Source organism: Diorhabda carinulata, chromosome 7, assembly GCF_026250575.1.
Source record: "Diorhabda carinulata isolate Delta chromosome 7, icDioCari1.1, whole genome shotgun sequence".
NCBI classification, from domain to species: domain Eukaryota; kingdom Metazoa; phylum Arthropoda; class Insecta; order Coleoptera; family Chrysomelidae; genus Diorhabda; species Diorhabda carinulata.
Genome location: NC_079466.1, coordinates 1,796,945 through 1,816,787, shown reverse-complemented (window position 1 = coordinate 1,816,787; position 19,843 = coordinate 1,796,945). Strand labels below are relative to the sequence as shown.

The following is a 19,843-nucleotide window of genomic DNA, read 5'->3' as shown; positions in this document are numbered from 1 at the left end:
AATCTAGCCTTGGAATACTAGAAGGAATTGATTGTTTTGACAGAAGTAGGTCACCACAAACGAAGGACTGACGCATATGATCCTATAGCATACGACTTAGCAAACAAAACCATAATCAAACAGCTTGAAAAATCGAAAAGTGGAATTTCACAATTATATTTTTCAGAAGTCTTCAGAACCAGATCAGTGAAATTCTTTAATTTAAGGCGGAAACTTCTTAGTGGTAATAATTCACTATTCTTGTTAATAAGTCAAATCTAATATTTCATCAATACTCATTCTATTGAATTAAAAGGATTTGTCACTGGGAAGCCGGGGACTCCAAAGCCGTTTTACGATAGAAGAACGTTTTTTGCAACAAATTGAGTTGTGTGTTAAGAAAGATCACAAATTTGAGTTGACGTCACTCTATACAAACGATATATCAAAAATACTTTTTGGTTTATTCCATTACATTGAGCAATCTCATATTGGTATCAGAGAAAATGAAGAAGAGGACAATTGTGCAAGTAATGCTACTATAGTTGAAGCTGCCGTGTCGATTTCGAAAGTGATTTCGGTTTGGCATTCCCAGTGAACGAAAAGTGAATCTTAAATATGCGAAATTAAACCTTTATACGAAATGTGGGACCCCTTTTCTAATAAAAGACAACACCAAGTGATTATTTCACGCCTTCTGCTAGGGCATACAAATATACCCAAAGTTACTTATACGTAAAAACAATCTAAAAAGTGATTTATGTGACAGTAAAACATATCCTCACAGAATGTACAAAGTACCATATCGAAAGGGAGGCCCATTTCAGTGTAATAATTATCATAAACTGATAATATTTTCAAAAATAATTAATGTATTCAATTCAATGTATTTACCCTACTGTTAAGTCAATAATAACGGTTCTACGGTTGATGCGACTTTTTTTATAATGTAGAAAAAAGATTGTAATACATGTGATGGGTTGTTTTAAAGGAAAGCACCAGAACGCGAGGATTCAAACGTGACATGATTTTTTTGAAATGTTTGCGGACAGTCGCTCGGGCTACCGTTGGCTCGCAGCTGTTACTAATCTACCATTTCCATTATACCACAAATCTAGAGAGCTGAGAAGTTTCTGTAAAACTGTAAAACTGAAAATTTGTTCCATTTCAATAAATCCAATACTTTATACATAAATAAAGGCATTGTTCCATGTCACTGCTACTTTTGGGTTTATTGTGCTCCATACCAGAGCTGTTTTTGACATCTATATTTCAGTTTCCAGTGCCAGAGCACTAATCAACTTCAGTATTTATGATGATAACTAGATGAGGGGTCAGATAAGATGAAAATCAACATCTGGAATTGTCTATAGCGGATGAGATTGGTGAAGATACTTTTGAAAACATATAACATAAAAGAGTTTATTGAATGTATCCAGCTAAGTAAGAATTATATTCGTATATCAAAGTTCACTTGAATGGACACCGGAATACGTTAGGTGTAGTACAGGATGGAAAGTGATGATCCTGCTACCTGAAGAATAAAGCCTACAGAACTCTGAGTTGGTAGCGTAATGAATGGAATAAAATTTTTGGCAACCCATATCCTTAACATTTCAGAAGACGAAGATCTCTGGAAATTAAAGCCATCTCCCGTTCCAGACTTTTTAAAAGGGATGGGATCAATGGATCAACTGTAAACGCTGGAAAGAGGACACAATATATCCTCTTGGTGGCGAGTATTCCTAGTATCCCGAGTATCCCTAGTGCCACATTGAGAAAAGGGAACATGAGAGATCCTGTCGCTGTATAGAGTCGAATCTGGATAAGCATGACTTCAATGGATCTTTTTCTTTCTTCAGAGGTTTCTCACTAAACTGAGTTTCTACTTTATAGAGGTACAGTAGTGGCCTTTCTCACATATAGTTATTATTGATTGGAATGTAGTATAGATACTGGCGATAAAAACTTCTTCTGCGTTTCAGGTTTTGCATTTTATATATCAAAAAACTTGTGAACTGTCTCCAACTGGAGTTGAAGGGTCTCACTTTTTTAGATTGTTCTTCCATTCTGTACTCAAAATAGGTGATCGATCAGCTTCATCTTTCCACATATTGCTCACACAATTCTTAACGATATCGTCATCAATGTATTCCCCGGCAGTTGCCGTGGCAATCTGTATAAAGTCTTCAAATGTTGGCGTTATCAAAGCTGTAGGTAGTCGTGAATAGAATTACTCAAGTGAGTTATTGTACTATGACGTTAAAGTGCCAGGGAGAAAATTTCAGATAAAAATTTGACTAGAACGCTTGATATCCTAGGTGTGGAGTTGTTATTTCATACAAAAGACTGTTATTATGTTTCAAGTTTTATTGTGACTATATTGTCTTCGAAAAAAGTCTAAATTTTCGAAATTTCGAAATATGTACAATGAAAGGAACAAAACAGAAAATATAAAATCCAGAATTAGAAAAAGCAGTTTCCGTTTTTCGTCATTACTCTCATCTGAATCAGAATAGTTGGTGCAAGTATCTAAATTTTAATTGGGCTGAATTCACATATTTATGTAATTGTATACTCGATCAACAACATGAATTTTCTGATCACTAGGAGGCTTATGCATTTGAATATTTCCAATATAGATATACACATTTGTGATACCTTTAGGGAGGTTTAATGGTTTAACTAAAATCCTGATAGGTTTTGAATCCAAACAAAAAACTTTTTTTAGTCATCTAGCCCTAGAACTAACCCCTGGCATCTTCGTTTCATTGTTTCCGTTTGATGTATGTGCAGAAATCCAACTCAAATAAACTTGTTATTTTGGTACTGTCAAGTTCTGAGTGCTTTGATTGCTACCTGACTAACAGAACGAATTAAAAGTGAATTAATAGGTCAAATTTCTGGTCATTTTGCTTGAATTACTAGAAAATATCAATTTAACTAGGACATTATTTTTAGTTCTTCCAAAAATAAATCAGACAAGTGCCTACAAATTGCCTCTAACTATTAGGTCACAGCTCTTAGCGATGCTTTATTAAAAAAGCTATACTATTATATTAGAAACACTTATGGATTATTTTTCCATTAGATTGATAAAATGAGGAATTAATGTTGGTATGTGTTAGATATAAATCGGATTTAGATAACCGTATTTAAGAGGATTGTATTATTGTATTAGAGAGGATCAATATCCTAAAATTTTTATCACAAATAATCTTATCATTGCTGAAAAACACTTCATTTCTCCTTACAAATAGTTGAAATATAAATTTTTTTAACATATTGTAGTAAAATACAATATGTTTATCAAAATTGTTTTGCTGTTATTCACCACATCGCAGGTATTAAAGATTTTATACATATATATATATATATATATTTTTTTACATTTCATATGTAGTTATTTTCATATTTCTCTGATATAAGTGTGTATGGACAAAAATCCGTGCATACTATTTTGATTCAATTATTTGCACTTTGCTCTATGAAACAATGGTTACTACACTATAATTACACACATTTTAAATAACCCAATCAGCACCCAGCCTGTTTACTAATTTTTGTGTTTTGCATTTAATCTTGAAATACTGAATTAGGGCGGAGTTCGCTTGAAATTATGTTTTTCAATTTTTCATATGTAGTTGCTTTCCCCACCAGAATAAATGTTTCGTTCCCAATTTCGACAAAAAGACTTATTGGGAACATTCCTAGGCTTCTCAATAAACGGTATAGTTCAACTCTGCAGAAGCTCCCACAACGTCCTTTGCATAATGAGCAGTTGCCGTATCTGGTCAAAGCTCAAAATTTTTTTCAGAATGCTTTATTTTCATGAACCGCATTAATATATATCTAACACACAGGTCAAATATATGCCGTAGAACGATCACGAGAAGATATCGCCAACCGTACAACCCTTTCGAGTTGAACTTTTTGTGTCTTTGGAACTACACTTTTGAATAATGAGTCTTATTACTTGCTGTTTCATTCTCGTCAAAAGTAAAATATGGCTTGTCGTCGATAATGATTTCCAAACTTTAGCGGGTGACAACTCGTTGTCAATGAGACTTTGATTTTTGTTCCATTTCCTGCTTCTCAGACTATTTTGGTATATTGTTTCTTTAGAATGTCGCTTACATATTTCTTATCGATTTTGAATTTTCTGCTCAATTTTCGCAAACTAACTCCCATTTTCTTGTGAGCCTCTTTGATTTTCTCTCTTTTTTTGGCGTTTTTTTAGTTTTCTGCCTGATCCTGACTTTCTTTCAATCGAAGTACTTAACTCAATACGCCGACAGATATCATGAATTGTTTGTCTGGTTATTTCCATTCTTACAAGTGATTATTCGTAAAATATTTCTTCAGATCTTGATTTTGTTCATATAAGTTGTATGTTTTCTTTTAGATTTTCCATACTTAAAACTAAACAGAGGCGTAATGTTTATACTTGGGACATTTGACAACTGCCAAATTACGAGAAACAAGAACTTTCTCATTCAACGCTTACTTTACTTGTTAAGCTGTCTAAAAATATACGACTTCATCAGAGGCATTTCAATAAATTCTTTTCCATTTCTATTCCAGTGTTTTGTTTTGCCTTTAGACATTTTCACGTTTTTCGTAAACAAATTTTTATAACTCCCTGACACACATGATCTACGATCTACGAAAAAAATATGACTACATAGAAAGATTCAGTTCTTGTCGAAAATGATATGAAGCAGCTATATGGAAGATAATTACTTCTAAAGCTTGTAAAAATTCTGTTGGATGAAAAGTAAGCCGAGGTGACTCTGATCAAAAAATATTTTTGTAGATATTTCTAGGACAATAACGATTGAAAAAATATTTTTTCAGTATATATACATTCAGGTTGCTTTTATCAATCTGTGTGCCAAACTATAACGTACAACGTTCAATAAATATCAACATGAAGGACTACTCAATGTCAATTTATTTACTGGTATGCCTTTGATGACGGGTTAGAAATTTTACAAATTTGTACTATACATATAAAGGATGTTCCATGAATAATACCGATTTCCAATTTCACTTTATATATTGAATAATCATATACAATCTTCTTTGGATTCTAATTTTTTTCCCATGTGAGAATAGTCGTATTTTCCAAACTAATGATTAATTTAAATTTATGGAAATTCTATTTCAACTTGTCGAATTTTTAGGTATTTTGCGATGATGATCTCCTGGTTACCATACCAAACGGAAAACTTCGGGGAATTTCCCTGACTGCTCCAATTACCGGTAATCTTACATATTACGCATATTTACGCATTCCGTTTGCAGCACCACCAGTAGGTAATTTACGATTTCAGGTAAGGATTTGTTGTATTCAATTCAGAATACTTTAACATGTATTTCATGAAAATTATTGTTTTCTATTGCTCTTTTATTTTTGTTTAGCCACCGCAACCACCTGCAAACTGGGAAGGGATTTTAGAAGCTAACAATGTTTCCGTATCCTGTTACCAAGTACAAGCAACAGACAAATACGAATCAGAAGATTGTCTCTATTTACATGTTTATTCGCCTGTTGTAAGTAAGATTTGCTTATGATTTTAATACATAGAATGGACTTGATTATAATACTGAGCATTCTGATCTTCTTTGTTAGAAACCTACAGATACAAGAAAATTGCCAGTTGTTGTTGAAATTTATGGAGGAACGTTTCTAAAAGGTCATGCTTCCTACAGTAATAAAGCAGGTGCTTTCCTCATGAGTTATGGCGTGGTACTTGTAACTTTCAATTACCGAGTTGGACCATTTGGTAAGATATACATAACAATCCTTTATTTCTATCTATCGATAAAATTATAACTGATATTTTATAGTTAACAAGGTGAAAGAATTGGTAATTGTAGAACGATCTTGCTCTTGAGGTTCAAAGTAAAGTTAGTTAATAGAACAACTGATTCAAAAAACAGCAGTTTTATCTAAGAATGTTTTTTGTTTTGCGCTACTTTATACAGCTGAAATAAATGAAAACAATTATTTGTATTTTTTTACTAAACCATTTAGTACTGGAATGAATAACATAATGAATTTTCTGCTCTTTCCCGTCGGTTTCAGTTCAATAATATGATAAAGATAATTATTTTGACTGCAAATTGAATTTGAATCAATACTTTCGCCTATTTTCCTAAAAATTGAAAAAATAATTCTCAGTTATAAGTTTGATAATTTTTAAATTTGAAGGATTTTTGTCTACTGGAGATACGGTTATTCCTGGAAACATGGGTTTGAAAGATCAACAGGCAGCTCTTAGATGGATCCAACAGAATATTGAATACTTTGGTGGAGATCCACAAAAGGTAACGATTATGGGTCAAAGTGCTGGATCAGCTTCTGTTACTTATCAACTACTCAGTCCCGGCTCTGCAGGTGAGTAAGAGAACTGTATAAGCAGTTAAATTATTTTAACAAATTATTTGTTAACCATCAGTGTGTGTGTGTAAAGCCTATTAACAATTTTTTTCGATCTATTGAGAAAAGTTCACGACACTACGATCAAAATCAGGAAAAATATGACAAGAATAAGAAGTTATTATTTTTCCAACCTTTCTGTGTGATTTTTAGAAAACTATTCTTCTTTGCCTATGAAATAGGCTTCTATATTAGCGATAACTTCCTTGTTTGATGGATGTGTCTTTCCTTGAAGCAATTTTTCCAACCTGAAACATAATGTATCCGTTGGTGCTTTATCTGGGGTAAATGATGGAAGAGGAAGTGAATTGATGTTCACATCATTCAATTTTTTTTATTGTTTGTGTATTGTCTAAGTGGAAGTTAATTATTCTGCCCTTGAGTCCATTTGTTTGTGATTTCCTCTGACAATAGGTTCAATAATAGACAGTAACAAATATCGCTTTAATTTTTTCTAGAATGTCTATGAATGATAGAGCGTATCGATCCAAACCATAAACTGCCAGTGGACTGTTTTATTTTTTGATCGATCTAGATTATTTCCATTGATTTAAGCCCACTCACATGACTACGGTTTTTACTTAGTTGTGCTGGTTTCATCCAAGATCACAAACTTTCTATTCGTTGTAAACAACTGTCCAAAATAAGAAGTTTTTGTTGGTTTTTTTATTGTAAAAAAATACGACATTCATTAAAAAAAACTTTTTTATTCATCTTCATATTGAGCATCACATAATATCCAATGGTGATCAATGGAGGTAATTTTGGCTATTATTTGAACTCCATATACATATAATCAAAGATCGTATAATTTCCTACAAAAAGCGTCTCTAAACATTAAACTATTGGAGATTAATAACTTATATGATTCGAGTTAACTAGCATCGGTTAAACAATTTGCCTCGGAGTGTTTTAGTATAAATCTAATTCATATTGCTCTTAAAAGTATTTTCTAATCTCTTCAATCCATCAGTATTTTTTCTATTCTTTTCATAATAGATATCAGAAACTTATATCAGCGTATAGATCTTGGTCAAAGCGAACGTTCAAATTATTCTAACTTTGAGTTTCTTATTATTTCAGGACTTTTCAGAGCTGCGATTGGTAACAGTGGTTCAGCTTTATGCAATTGGGCAAACAAAATGAATGCTGTGGATACAGCTTATGGAATAGCTGCTGAAATCGATCCAAGCTTTGATAGATCAAGATCGACTCAAGAATTAGCAGATTTTCTATTATCAGTTGATGCATCTGCAATAGTCAGCACACAGTATCATTTTTATGTTAGTATATCATTGGTTACTTTCCAGTTAACGTCCTCAATAGAAATAGAAAAGTTAGTTTTAAATAAATATTTCGATTGGGTGAATCTCTCCCATCGAAGTCTATTTCGAGATTACAGAAATTGCTTTCTTTATCGCAATTATTTTATGACTTAATATTCTAATTATCAACTGCCAGTAAAGAGTAGATATTAATGTTCAGGATAGGAAATAATTTGAAACGTTAAGTGAAAAAATAATTCTCAACGTTTGTTATTTACAGGTCTTTCCTCCTGTGTTGGAAGTACCTCATGATGGTGCTTTTATTACCGAATCAATGTACACTTTAGTAGAAACCGGAGCATTCAACAAAGTTCCAGTTTTGATGGGCTTCAATTCAGAAGAATATATATCAAAGGGTAAAGGTGAGAAAAAATACTAATATTTAATTACTTTTCTTGATCCTAAGCCCTCTATACTTGCGGGTGTGAGGCACCAGTGATGTTGGGTTACAAAATAGTATCTATCAATATCCATCCTATCCATCCATTAAACTTTTTTTTGTCGCTATCTTAACTTCTTCATACATCCAAGTTTTTCTTGGTCTCTCTTTTTGTTTATATTTTGCTATTCTTATATTCTGTTTATGTACATTTAGGTTTGATTCCTAGATGTTCCTGTATGCATTATTTTCAATTCTGTCCAATCACGTTTCACGTTCTTTTTTAAATATCTCACTCAATGCTCTGTATCTCATTTGATTGGCTTTGTGTTATTGGATATGTTTGGATCCTGAAAGTGGAAAGAAGAATAACTACTTTTATAGAAGTTTGCGTTCTCATTATCATCTTCTTTATCAGAAAAGTATTTTCAATATCAGCGGCTATCCCTATTCTTTCCTTTATTTCATCATCGACTCTCTTAATTTCCATTAACTTTGACATCATGTATTTTCTAGCCGTTACTTCTAATCATTGTTTTTCTTTTCATTTTCATTTCTATTTATGTTGATATTACCGAATTTTATTTTGAATATTCATAAGTTTTTGTTAATAATCCTTTCGTGGGTAGAGATAAGTACCGCATTAGCCATATCCAAAACTTTGACTCCCTCCATGTTCCAATGTTCCACCTTGTAGTGTTTTGCTGGATTTTTTGTTTCTTTTATCTTTCAATTGAAAGCAACCTAGAAGAGTATTAGGCTCTGTTTACATCCTTGTCATACTCCTCGCGTTGTTATGAATGTTTTTGACATTCCGTGTTTTGTTCTTTACTTTCTTTAGTTCCGTTTATTTTTGTTTTGTCAACTTCTCTGTTTTTTGATATCCTATCTATTATATCGAAAGTTTTCTCAAGGTCTATAAAACAAAAGTGCGTTTCTCTTGATTTTCTTACTATTTTTTTTATTTGTGTTATTATAATCTGAAGCCGTAATCTTTTATTGTAGATATGAATCTGCTGGCCAAATATGCTCAGCAATTTGATAATAATCCTCGCTTATTAGTAGATGGAGATATGTCTATAACTGACGATGCCGTTAAATTGGAAGTGGGACAAAAAATAAGACAAATTTATGCAGGTGATGGGCTACTGGTAGATAACCTTGGAAAACTAATACAGGTTAATATAATATTGAAAGTAATAAGTTTTTTAATGATTTCGATAATAGTATTACAGTGACAATACATTCATTAGAGCAATAATCAAATTTGCGGACCTAGTTTCCCATCACGTTAACGTATACCTCTATGAATTTACATATCACGGAGAAATAGGGGGACAGAGCATTTATGTACCTGGTAAGTGCAATGATGAAGCAATATATTTCAGTTTTTTCATCTGGTATAATATGTGTATAAATCGATATTGAAAAGTGCTGAATGAGTTTATTTAATATCAGATATTATTATAACAAAAAATAAACAATAATGAACAAGTTGCTATTAAAATAATCAGCTTCCGAGTTCTCCATTAAATAAAAATAGTCTGTACTTTTCCTTAAATAGAAATAAAACGCCAGAAATAGAGCACTCACTCCTTTTATTTGACTGAATCGAAAGCAAATTAGGGCAACGGTACTGCAACAAAGCTCGGGAGCTTTGATGCCTCTAAGCTTGACAATTATTTTGATGTTAGCTTAAATAAGAAGAAAAAGAAAAATGCTTTATTGTAAGGAAATTGTTTACAGTTTGTAGAAGAGATCTTGTGAAATCCTAAAAAACAATCACACAAATAACTAAATAAATATACAAATGAAATAAAATCTGAATATAAAATACTATGAATAACGATATTATCTTGGAACATGTAGATTATGAAAAGTTTTATATACAATGAACATTACATATATTACAATTGAATATGCGGCAATTTCAACGATGTAATAAAAATCAAATAATAAGTATAACAAGTCATTTATAGCGTAGAAGGCATAGAGAGCCGGTATGGAAATACAAGAAATTCGTGACTTCCGTGAAGCCAACACTGATACTAAATATATCTAGTAGCCATAAAGAAATGGATGTTTTCGTGTACTTTGTAAAAAAAGGTTGCAACTTCTTCAAAGTCAGCACAAATACTGAAGTTTCTTAGAATTCTGGAACAGGAAGGCGAGTTGTAGATGATGAAAATGACACTGATAGAAAAACAAAATAGACCTTAAGGTGCAATGTAACCCCCAACTTATCTATCTAATTATCTATTATTTTCGTTGGTATGAAATAAACTGCCCAATAATATTTTAACATTTCATAGACTCTTTTCTGTTCTATTCACTTGATTAGATACTTTCGAATATGATATTTTATTTTTTGCATTTTTTCTGTTGTCCTTTGATTTTTCAAAATCCACCTGGTAAAACTTTTATGATAGCTAGTGCTCTAAAATATTTATAGGTATTGGAAGAGTAGGACATGGAGAAGAACAGAAATACTTTTGGGCTAATTTCGATAGCTATGACCAATATCCTGAGTCTGATAGATTAGTTCAACAGAGATATATCAGATTATTGGTTAATTTTATCACCTATTTGTGAGTATATCGCAAAATGATTCTGTAATTTTGGTATAATTCTAAATTTGTTTAGGAATCCCACTCCTGCAAATGATGAACTTTTCGGAAATGTTATATGGTCCAATGCACAGAGCCCATACTTTAGTTACATGGATATTGGCGAAAATTTGGTTTTGAGGCAAAATCCTAGAAACTTTTCTTACGTTCCCTGGGTAGAATTATACGAGCAATATGCTAAAAAACCGTTTATATCATATTGAAAATTGAAACAATAAAATATGTAACTTGGTGATGCTAGTTTATTTATAAACCTTCAATAGTTGGAAATTGATTACATTCTATTTTTAAATCGTTACTAGACGTATGTTGATGATTGAAATATATATCTCTTGTGAAAACAGGAAAATTTCAATGCTATTCTCAAATTTCTCTCTGATTAGGTATAAAAATTTTTGAGAAGGTATTTAAAAGTACTATATCAGAATTGTCCAATCTCAGCTTGAAATATGTAAAAGCAATATGGCATCAAGAAGAGGAATTATTAACAGTAAATTCTTGTAGTTTGTTTGACTTCTTAGGCCATGATTATTAGCATAAATTATTTCTACAGAGCTTTATATTGACAAGAGAAATATTTAAGCGTATTGTAGTAATGTAAAATTATAAATTGAATCTTTTCGCACTCTCCGCTCCAATGTGATAGTTAGTGCCTATATAATGATTGTGATTAATCTTCATATAAATATTTTTAGAGTAACTGCTTCGAATACTAATCACGTAACCAGTATATTTTCTCCAGTGCGACTTTGCGTGGATACTAATATTTTCCTAGAAATTTTGTTAGAAATTTTTGAGGCCACATTTGAACAACAATGAAAGTATTATTCATTCTTTGACAAATCGTATTTTCTATTGTTTTTGAGAAAAAATCCATGCTGATCTTATGTAGAACCTAGAACTTTGCGGAGTCCGTTATAAGAGAATCTCAGCCCTGGTCTTCTTATAGCTTCAGCTTGATAGACATCAATGACATAGAAATACATCAAATACTCTTATTAGTCTATCTTTACCACATCCTGTTTCTCCAGAACTGATGTTTTACATAATTTAAGTTTTGTTTTTATTTCATCGCCCTTATAATTTTCCTATTTGCACCAATTGTATTTTGTATGTTGTCTCATAATTCTTCTGTTCTCATTAATGTTACTCTTGGTACTTAGTACTTGAATTTGTTGATTACTTCAAACTGACATATGGAAATTTTCACTTTTTTCTGTTTTTTCTTATACATTTCATATTCTTCGTCATCACAGCATTAATTTGTACAACCTCTTCTTGTTAGTTTCTATATTATCAATTTCGACTTTTTTTAGTTTTTGTTTTGCCTTAATTGTAGCCCAATATCCAATTAACGTGCTGTATGATGATTTATCTAGTTTTCTGAGCAAATCCATTATTTTCAAGAATATTTTAGTACATATTCTGGAGTATTTTTTATGACAAAATTATCTTATCAGTCGAGTACGAAATTAATAATTTTTTTCTGATAATTATATATACGACAATAAAGAATCTTTTTTATCGAACACATCAACCATATTAACAAATATGTTGAGCATTGTAACTTTATTATTGATTACTATTGTGCAGGTGAGTATTCATAGAAATATATTTTAATACATATTTGTTTTATTACTTATTATTCAACCTCATTGAGAAAAACTACGCACTTTTTATATAGATTTTCTCATTCAAATTCCAAATTCATGAGATAATAAATACGTTCCACGGAACTATATCTTTTCATCATTATAAAGGTATTATTTGGAAATTTTGCTAAAGTGCTATTACCACTTGAGGAAAATACGTGAATCAAAGCATTTTTTGCATATTATTTCCTGGCAAAGCCCAAAACTATCAAAACCGATTCGTACAAGAAAATGTTTCTTTTGAAATTGTTACCTGTAAAAAATTATTGAGTTGTATCTAGTATTTAATTTCCATCCAAAATAAGATACATCAAATGACAGTCTGTTGTTATAGTAGCAGTTACTGGTAGTATATTTGTATATGTATATGTATGTACAATTGAATAATCTAGTATTATATCCACAAGTAGATTTTATTTTGATTTTTCCAGATATTCTGCGACGATGATCTTATATTAACCCTACCGAACGGAAAAATTCGAGGAATTTCAGTTACTCCCCCGGTTACTGGCAACCTTACATATTGCCTATTTGGGAATTCCTTTTGCAGCACCACCAGTAGGTAATCTGAGATTTCAGGTAAGTTTTATTTCCAAAAATATTGTATTATTGTATTATTGAATTCCATTTTCAATAGTTGTTGGAGCAGTGTTTTCCAATCTGAGTTATTTAGACTTGCTTGAGAGGTCGCGGGTATAAAAAGATGCATCGAAAATGCAAAATACATTGAAAAATATCACAATTTCAGTTAGTAGTTATTCATATTTCTTGTTTATCATAATTAGAGTGGTTGCGCATTCGAACAGGCTGGAAAATCCTGTTCAGGAGCAGCAAACTCATCAGAATATTTAATAACAAATTATATTGAGATTTTAGTAAATTTACGCAAAACCTGATTAAAAGTTTCAATATATTTAATCTATGATAAATCTAAATTAGATAGTTGAATCAATAACTATATTCTGTTTAGCCACCACAACCACCTGCAAATTGGGATGGTATTTTAGAAGCTAACAATAATTCCGTGTCTTGCTATCAAGTGGACATGGAAGATAACTATCAAACAGAAGATTGTCTTTATTTGAGTGTCTACACGCCATTAGTAAGTGAATGGATTCTTTTGTTGATATTGAGCACAATCTGTGAATAAAATTGTTTGAGTTCTCTATTCCACTAAACTTTCTAAAATGGAGACAATAATAATTTTATTCTAGCAAATGTTTCAGCGACATATTTAGTGGTATATTCCATTCCAACTATGATTTTTTGTTTGAGCAGAAACCTTCGGATTCAAGGAAATTACCAGTTGTGGTTTCTATTTATGGAGGAACATTTATTCACGGCCATGCTTCTTATGGTGGCAAAGTAGCTGCTTTTCTCATAAGTCATGATTTGATTCTTGTTTCATTCAATTACCGTGTTGGACCTTTTGGTGAGTGTGACATCATTTCATAATAGATGGTTGAGTAGTCGTTTTCGTTCAACCATTAGGGCATGATAAGAGAGATAAGTGCGAGTAGATTTGGGTGAATTTATCGCATTTTATATCAACTCAGATGAAAAAAATCAATCTAGAAATGCGAATTAGAAATCTATTTCTAATTATTATCTTTGAAATTTGAAATACTTGTTCATTGAATAATATTTCACCTTTAATTTTAGGATTTTTATCTACTGGCGATACAGTAATACCTGGAAATATGGGGTTGAAAGACCAACAATTAGCTTTGAAATGGGTGAATCAAAATATTGAATTCTTCGGTGGAGATCCACATCAGGTAACCATCTTGGGTCAGAGTGCTGGATCAGCGTCAGTTACCTATCAACTTCTCAGTCCAGGATCTGCAGGTGAGTAATCAAATGAAAATATGGATACATTCATGAAGGCTAATTTATAGCATAGGATCTATGAATTCAAAATTTGAAATGATCTGAATACATTCCAATTTATACAGAACAAAAATGCTGAATGCTACTGGGAATTTCAGGACTTTTTAGGGCCGCAGTAGGAATGAGCGGATCCGTTTTGTGCGATTGGGCACAACAAAGAAACGCTGTGGAAACAGCTTATGGTATAGCTGCTGAAATTGATCCTAGTTTCGAGAGAACCAGATCAACACAAGATTTATCAGACTTCTTATTGAAAGTTGATGCATTTTCGATAGTAAAAACCAATGATACGTATAAAGTATGTTAAATATATATTTTGTGAGTATATTCAAAGAAAATTGGGAATATGTTATGAACTATAATTACTGCAAAATTTGAGTTCTTTTCAAGAAATATATGAATAATTCCAAAATAACTACTCGAGACCCTTCTTCTGCTCGTTAATCTTCTTCAAAAATAATGAAATTTACTCCATATTCGCTAGTTAATTCTATATCAATGAAATATAAAGAATAAAAGGTTTCCTATATGGACTTAAAAGTTCAAAAATGATTGATGATATTTATAATAGCAATTGAAATGAGCTATGTTATTTTACAATATCAAATTTGAGTTATTTATTCTAATTCTGTTTCAGGTATTTTCACCGGTCGTAGAAGTACCTCATGAAGGAGCTTTCATTTCCGATGTTATGTACACTTCGGTCCAGAATGGTTCATTCACAAAAGTTCCAGTTTTAATGGGTTTCAACTCAGAAGAAGGCTTAGGAATGGCAAAAGGTGAATCTAGGGAAATACCAACGGTCGCAACGTTGAAGCAGTAGTAGAATAAACACCAGCAAATATCGAATTATCCATAAATACTGAACAAAATACTTTATTCTCTCCATATTCTGCATCATGCAATAATAATTATCAAATGTACATATGGTTAGATTTCTAGAACACGACTTGGTTGAATTCATCCTACAGGTTCTCTCAAAACTTTAACTTGTGAATTGTTATGTAGGCATATTCTTGTCAATATGACATATTTCTGTAGCATAAAATGAGTTGAGCGATTTTCACAGCTCCACGTTAAATGGTCATAGTCTTCGTGGTCTCAATTTACGCTATAGAGTCAATTTATAACCGTTATATATGTGATCTGAACATGATCAACTTTTCGTCAATCAACAGCTATCGCCGAGTCTGATCTTGTTACTTTAGTTCATGCATAATTAATAATGAAGCAGTTTCTCCTTCTGGTAGTAGACCTTGCGAAAAAGTCATAAAAAATGTCTTATCTGAGTCATAACGAATAATTCGATGGATTTTGTATGTGTTCGAGAAATGAATTCTTTCCAATATGTATATTACTTCGATCTTCGAAGTCTGTTTACAAAACTAAATTAATGAGAATTAGTATCTAATTATTCTATTTTTCGATAGATATGGATTCTTGGAGGAAACAGGTTGAAAAATACGATGAAAATCCGCGTTTATTAGTTGATGACGATATGTATATTACTGATGACGATGTGAAATTAGAAGTAGGTAAGAAAATAAGAAGTATATATATGGGAGATCAGCCATTTGGTGATAACGTCGGAAAAGCCGTACAGGTAAACATTACTTCCAATAGAAATTTCTTCTGACATTTCACAGGATATTGTTGTTATCTTTGTTTATACCAGTGATAGTTTTACAGATCTCGAATGATAATTTATTTCTTAGTATTATAGTGACAACAGGTTCATTAGACCAATCTTGAAATTTGCCGAGTTACTCTCACAACACGTTGATTTATACTTTTACGAATTCTCTTATCATGGTGAATTAGGACAAAACAATGTTTCCATACCCGGTAAGTTCAATTACACTGATTAACTTATAATTATTTCTAGTTTTCTTAAAATTTAGAAGAAATTAACGTTCTACAATGTTCTTTTAGGCAGTGGATATTTCGAAACTTACAGATTGATATCTTAAAAAAATTGGATTTTCATGCCCAGTCTCGGTCTGAGATTAGTTGAAACTTTTAGATAAAATCTGGAAAGGGGCCATTTACCTTGAATGGGTCTGTGAAAGGGTTCTGAGGGTATCCTATTTTCGGATAGGAACCAATATTTTTAAACTATTTTGGTACTGATAAGGAGAAAGCAATTTTTTATGATTTTCTATTTGTGTTTTCTCTGTTATTTATCGATATAAGAGATTATCAGTACTTTCTGGATGCCATAAAACTAAAATACACGGGCTGTAGAATTGCCAATATTCACAAAATTAGTTAGAAATTGAGCGCAGTATTTTATGAATGAATTATTTCAAATTTATTCGTGTGCTAAAAGTAATGGGAAAAGGATTGTTCCAATCTCTGATATTGGAATATTAACCTTTCAAAAATATTCTATGTATTCAATAGTTCATAATGCTGTTTCATTAGGATAGGAGACGCTCAACTTAACTGAGATGAGTCGACACTCCAATTCTTTAGAACTAAAGTGTTTCCTCGTATAAAAGATACTTCATCTATCACTCTATTTTTGAGTAAATCATAGAATCCCTTCAACTTTATTCAAAAATCAGACTGGACGTGAGGTTTTGGCATAAGGTGTAGCGTTTTGACTATTTCAAGTTTAGAAAAATTTTGTTGGGTATAAGAAGCTTTTATTTCTAGCTATCTTGGTAAACACTGAAAACATCGTTTATTTTATAAACTATGTTGGATTTGATAAAACCGTTGGTGATTTTCAAACTTACACACTGTTTTTAAAATCCCTGAACCAACACTCACAATCACGCGTTTTATCCAAGTTATTTGTCTTGGTTATCGAGAAGCGCCTAAGACAATCTTTTTGTGAGTGTCGATATGGTGGTAGTGTAAAGATAAAAATACCCATTATCAGCCAATCTATTCCGCTTTTATAGGTGAGTCCAAATCGTCTCCTTCGTCACTCCATCTCTTTCCGTAGTTTTCAGTGGATTCTGTCACTGTGGTTATGCAAACTGTCGCACCTTAATCAAGAATGACAAAAAAGGAGTTTGAACAATTCTGTAAAACGTTTTTTGTTTGCGTGAAATATTTTATTTTGATAATTTACATTTTTATATTACTGGGAATCGAAAAAATTGAGCGAAACTCATTTCATATTTTATTTTGGATATTTCACTAAAATATTCATTGCTAATCTTAACTGATCGCTGTTTGGAGAATTAACGTAAAAATGTAATTATCGATATATCAAACTTCGATTGGTAATCTACACAAGTGCTCTTGGTTGAATTTTCAATTGATAAGAAAAAAATGAATAGCAGAGAAGGACGTTCGATTCTTCTTATCAGTAGTCCAAAAAAATTTCAAGATTGTTTGTAAATATCGGAGAATATTTTGTTGATATTTTATGTGATGGGAAAAACATATGAGAAATTTCTAAAGAAATGGTCAACTGTAATTGACTTAAAATATGAAATCTGTCACCTACATCATATTTGTAATAGAATTTGTATTGAAAATAGAATAAAATTTCTTTATTCTTCCCAAGTATGAATAAATTGTCTGAATTTATCTTCTCTCTCTATTTTGCATTAGTGAGCTTTTTTATCTTTGAATCCCAAGTCGATTTCTATGATGTCTTTGACTGTTTGATTGGGGGTTTTAACGTTCTTCTTCACGTCTCCTCATTTTCTATTTTATCTTATATTCCTTCCCATTTCATCTCCTCTGTCTCCGTTACTACTTTTACGTTTCCCAACGAATTTTCCTTGGCTTTCCCGTAAAATTTCTACCAACTATTTTGTATTTGAGAGTTTTCTTGCTATTTTGTTACCATATGGCGTCCAAACCATTTGAATCTAGCTGGTCTCAACTCAAGTTTTTCTCTATATATTTCATTTCTTATTCTACCTTATTTTCTTCTTTCGACTGCCTTAACTTTATATTGTCACGCCTAAATATTTATATTATAATTGATTATAGTGTAGTGTATCTTCAGTTACTGTTATCATACTCTTCTTTTGTTATATTTAGTTCCATTTTAATTTCAGTATTATTATCATATCAGTATTTAATATTTCCAAATTATTATTTAGCTGATAGTACTGAATAATTTTACTTATATTCAATTTTTTCATCCGACCCCTTGCTCTCTCTTATTTCGTCTGATACTTTTTAGAAAAGTTGTGTAACACCTATCTTAGTGGTAAATTCCATCAATTCTTCTTCGTTTGCTCGTATCAAATTTCTATAATTTCTGTATATTTCTTTCATCATTGCCATTATCTTCAGAACTTTATCACTTTTTTAACATTACAAATATGTAAATATGTAAGTAATTGGACTTCTTCCATTACTTAAGTCCTATTGAGAGTCCTCTAAGGTGACTTCAACCTTATTTCATATACCTCTCTTCATATATACAATGTTCCAATATACTTGTTAGTGTTATACATACAATGTTTCTGATATTAGTGTATAATTCACTATAAATTCAACAAAATTTCATTTTTAGTTCGACGCTTGACACATTTGTTCACTAGTTGATATCTTGTAGGTATTGGCAGAGTAATACATGCTGAAGATCAGTGGTATTTTTGGCCCTATTATGATAGCTATGATCAATTTTCAAAATCAGATGTCAAAACATTAAAAAGATACGTGAAATTAGTAGCTAACTTCGTAAAATTTCTGTGAGTATATTCACAAATAACATTAACCGTAATTCATGATATTGTAATGTTTTTATAATTTATTAGTACTATTCGTGGGGTTAATTAACAGTCACTGATTTTTATGTTTTTGATTTAGTTAATCACTATACACTACACTAACTTATAATAATTCACATATCACTATCCCTTAACTAACTTAAATAATAGATTTAAATTATTTGGGCACTTTGCTAGTTCGCTCTGTTCACTATAACTATTCATTATAAACTGACTAACAGCGATACATTATGTACTTATATACCTACCCCAAAAGAATTATCTGATTTAGTACAAAAAGAAACAAGTCAAATAAATATATAGACATTCCCGGAAATTTTTGAAATAAACAATGTAATTAAACCGCTTGCTATAAAAAATTGTTTTCACTCAAACATCAAACGAATCTCACCATATGCACTTCAACAAATTTTAAAATTACATTGTAGCTAGACAGGGCCGGCCTACGGCCTACCCATTTCGCGAACTAGTTCGTAAAAAGAATGTCTACACTCCAATAAATTATTAGATTTATCTAGAAAGGTCATAAAAGTACAGATTTATTGGAGAAAATGATGGAGAATTTGATATTTTTTTCCATGAATCACGAAACAAACTAATGTGCAAAAAATTGTGATATTTGTAGGAATCCCACACCTGAAAAAGAAGAGTTATTCGATAATATCACGTGGCCAATCGCCACAAGCGACCATCTCACCTATTTGAACATCGACGATAATTTGAGCTTAGGTCAAAATCCACGAAACTTTTCATACCGACCATGGGTAGATATTTTCGAGGAATATGTTCCGAAGCCATTTATATCTTTTTAAATGCTGAATAAATGAAATATGTCATTCA

General features: G+C 31.5%; 1 protein-coding gene across 1 annotated transcript; it reads left to right on the top strand.

The window, feature by feature from the left end:
• Positions 1-3,213: 3,213 nt before the first annotated feature.
• LOC130896537 (uncharacterized) lies at positions 3,214-19,843 on the top strand. Its single transcript, XM_057804720.1, is given in 22 exon segments — positions 3,214-3,323; positions 5,166-5,315; positions 5,404-5,535; positions 5,615-5,768; positions 6,197-6,382; positions 7,508-7,707; positions 7,970-8,111; positions 9,134-9,306; positions 9,356-9,485; positions 10,581-10,716; positions 10,772-10,946; positions 12,839-12,930; positions 12,932-12,986; positions 13,378-13,509; positions 13,686-13,839; positions 14,070-14,255; positions 14,396-14,595; positions 14,935-15,076; positions 15,728-15,900; positions 16,013-16,142; positions 18,829-18,964; positions 19,629-19,843. Coding segments are annotated over 22 exon segments (3,207 nt in total). The 5' UTR covers positions 3,214-3,281; the 3' UTR covers positions 19,816-19,843.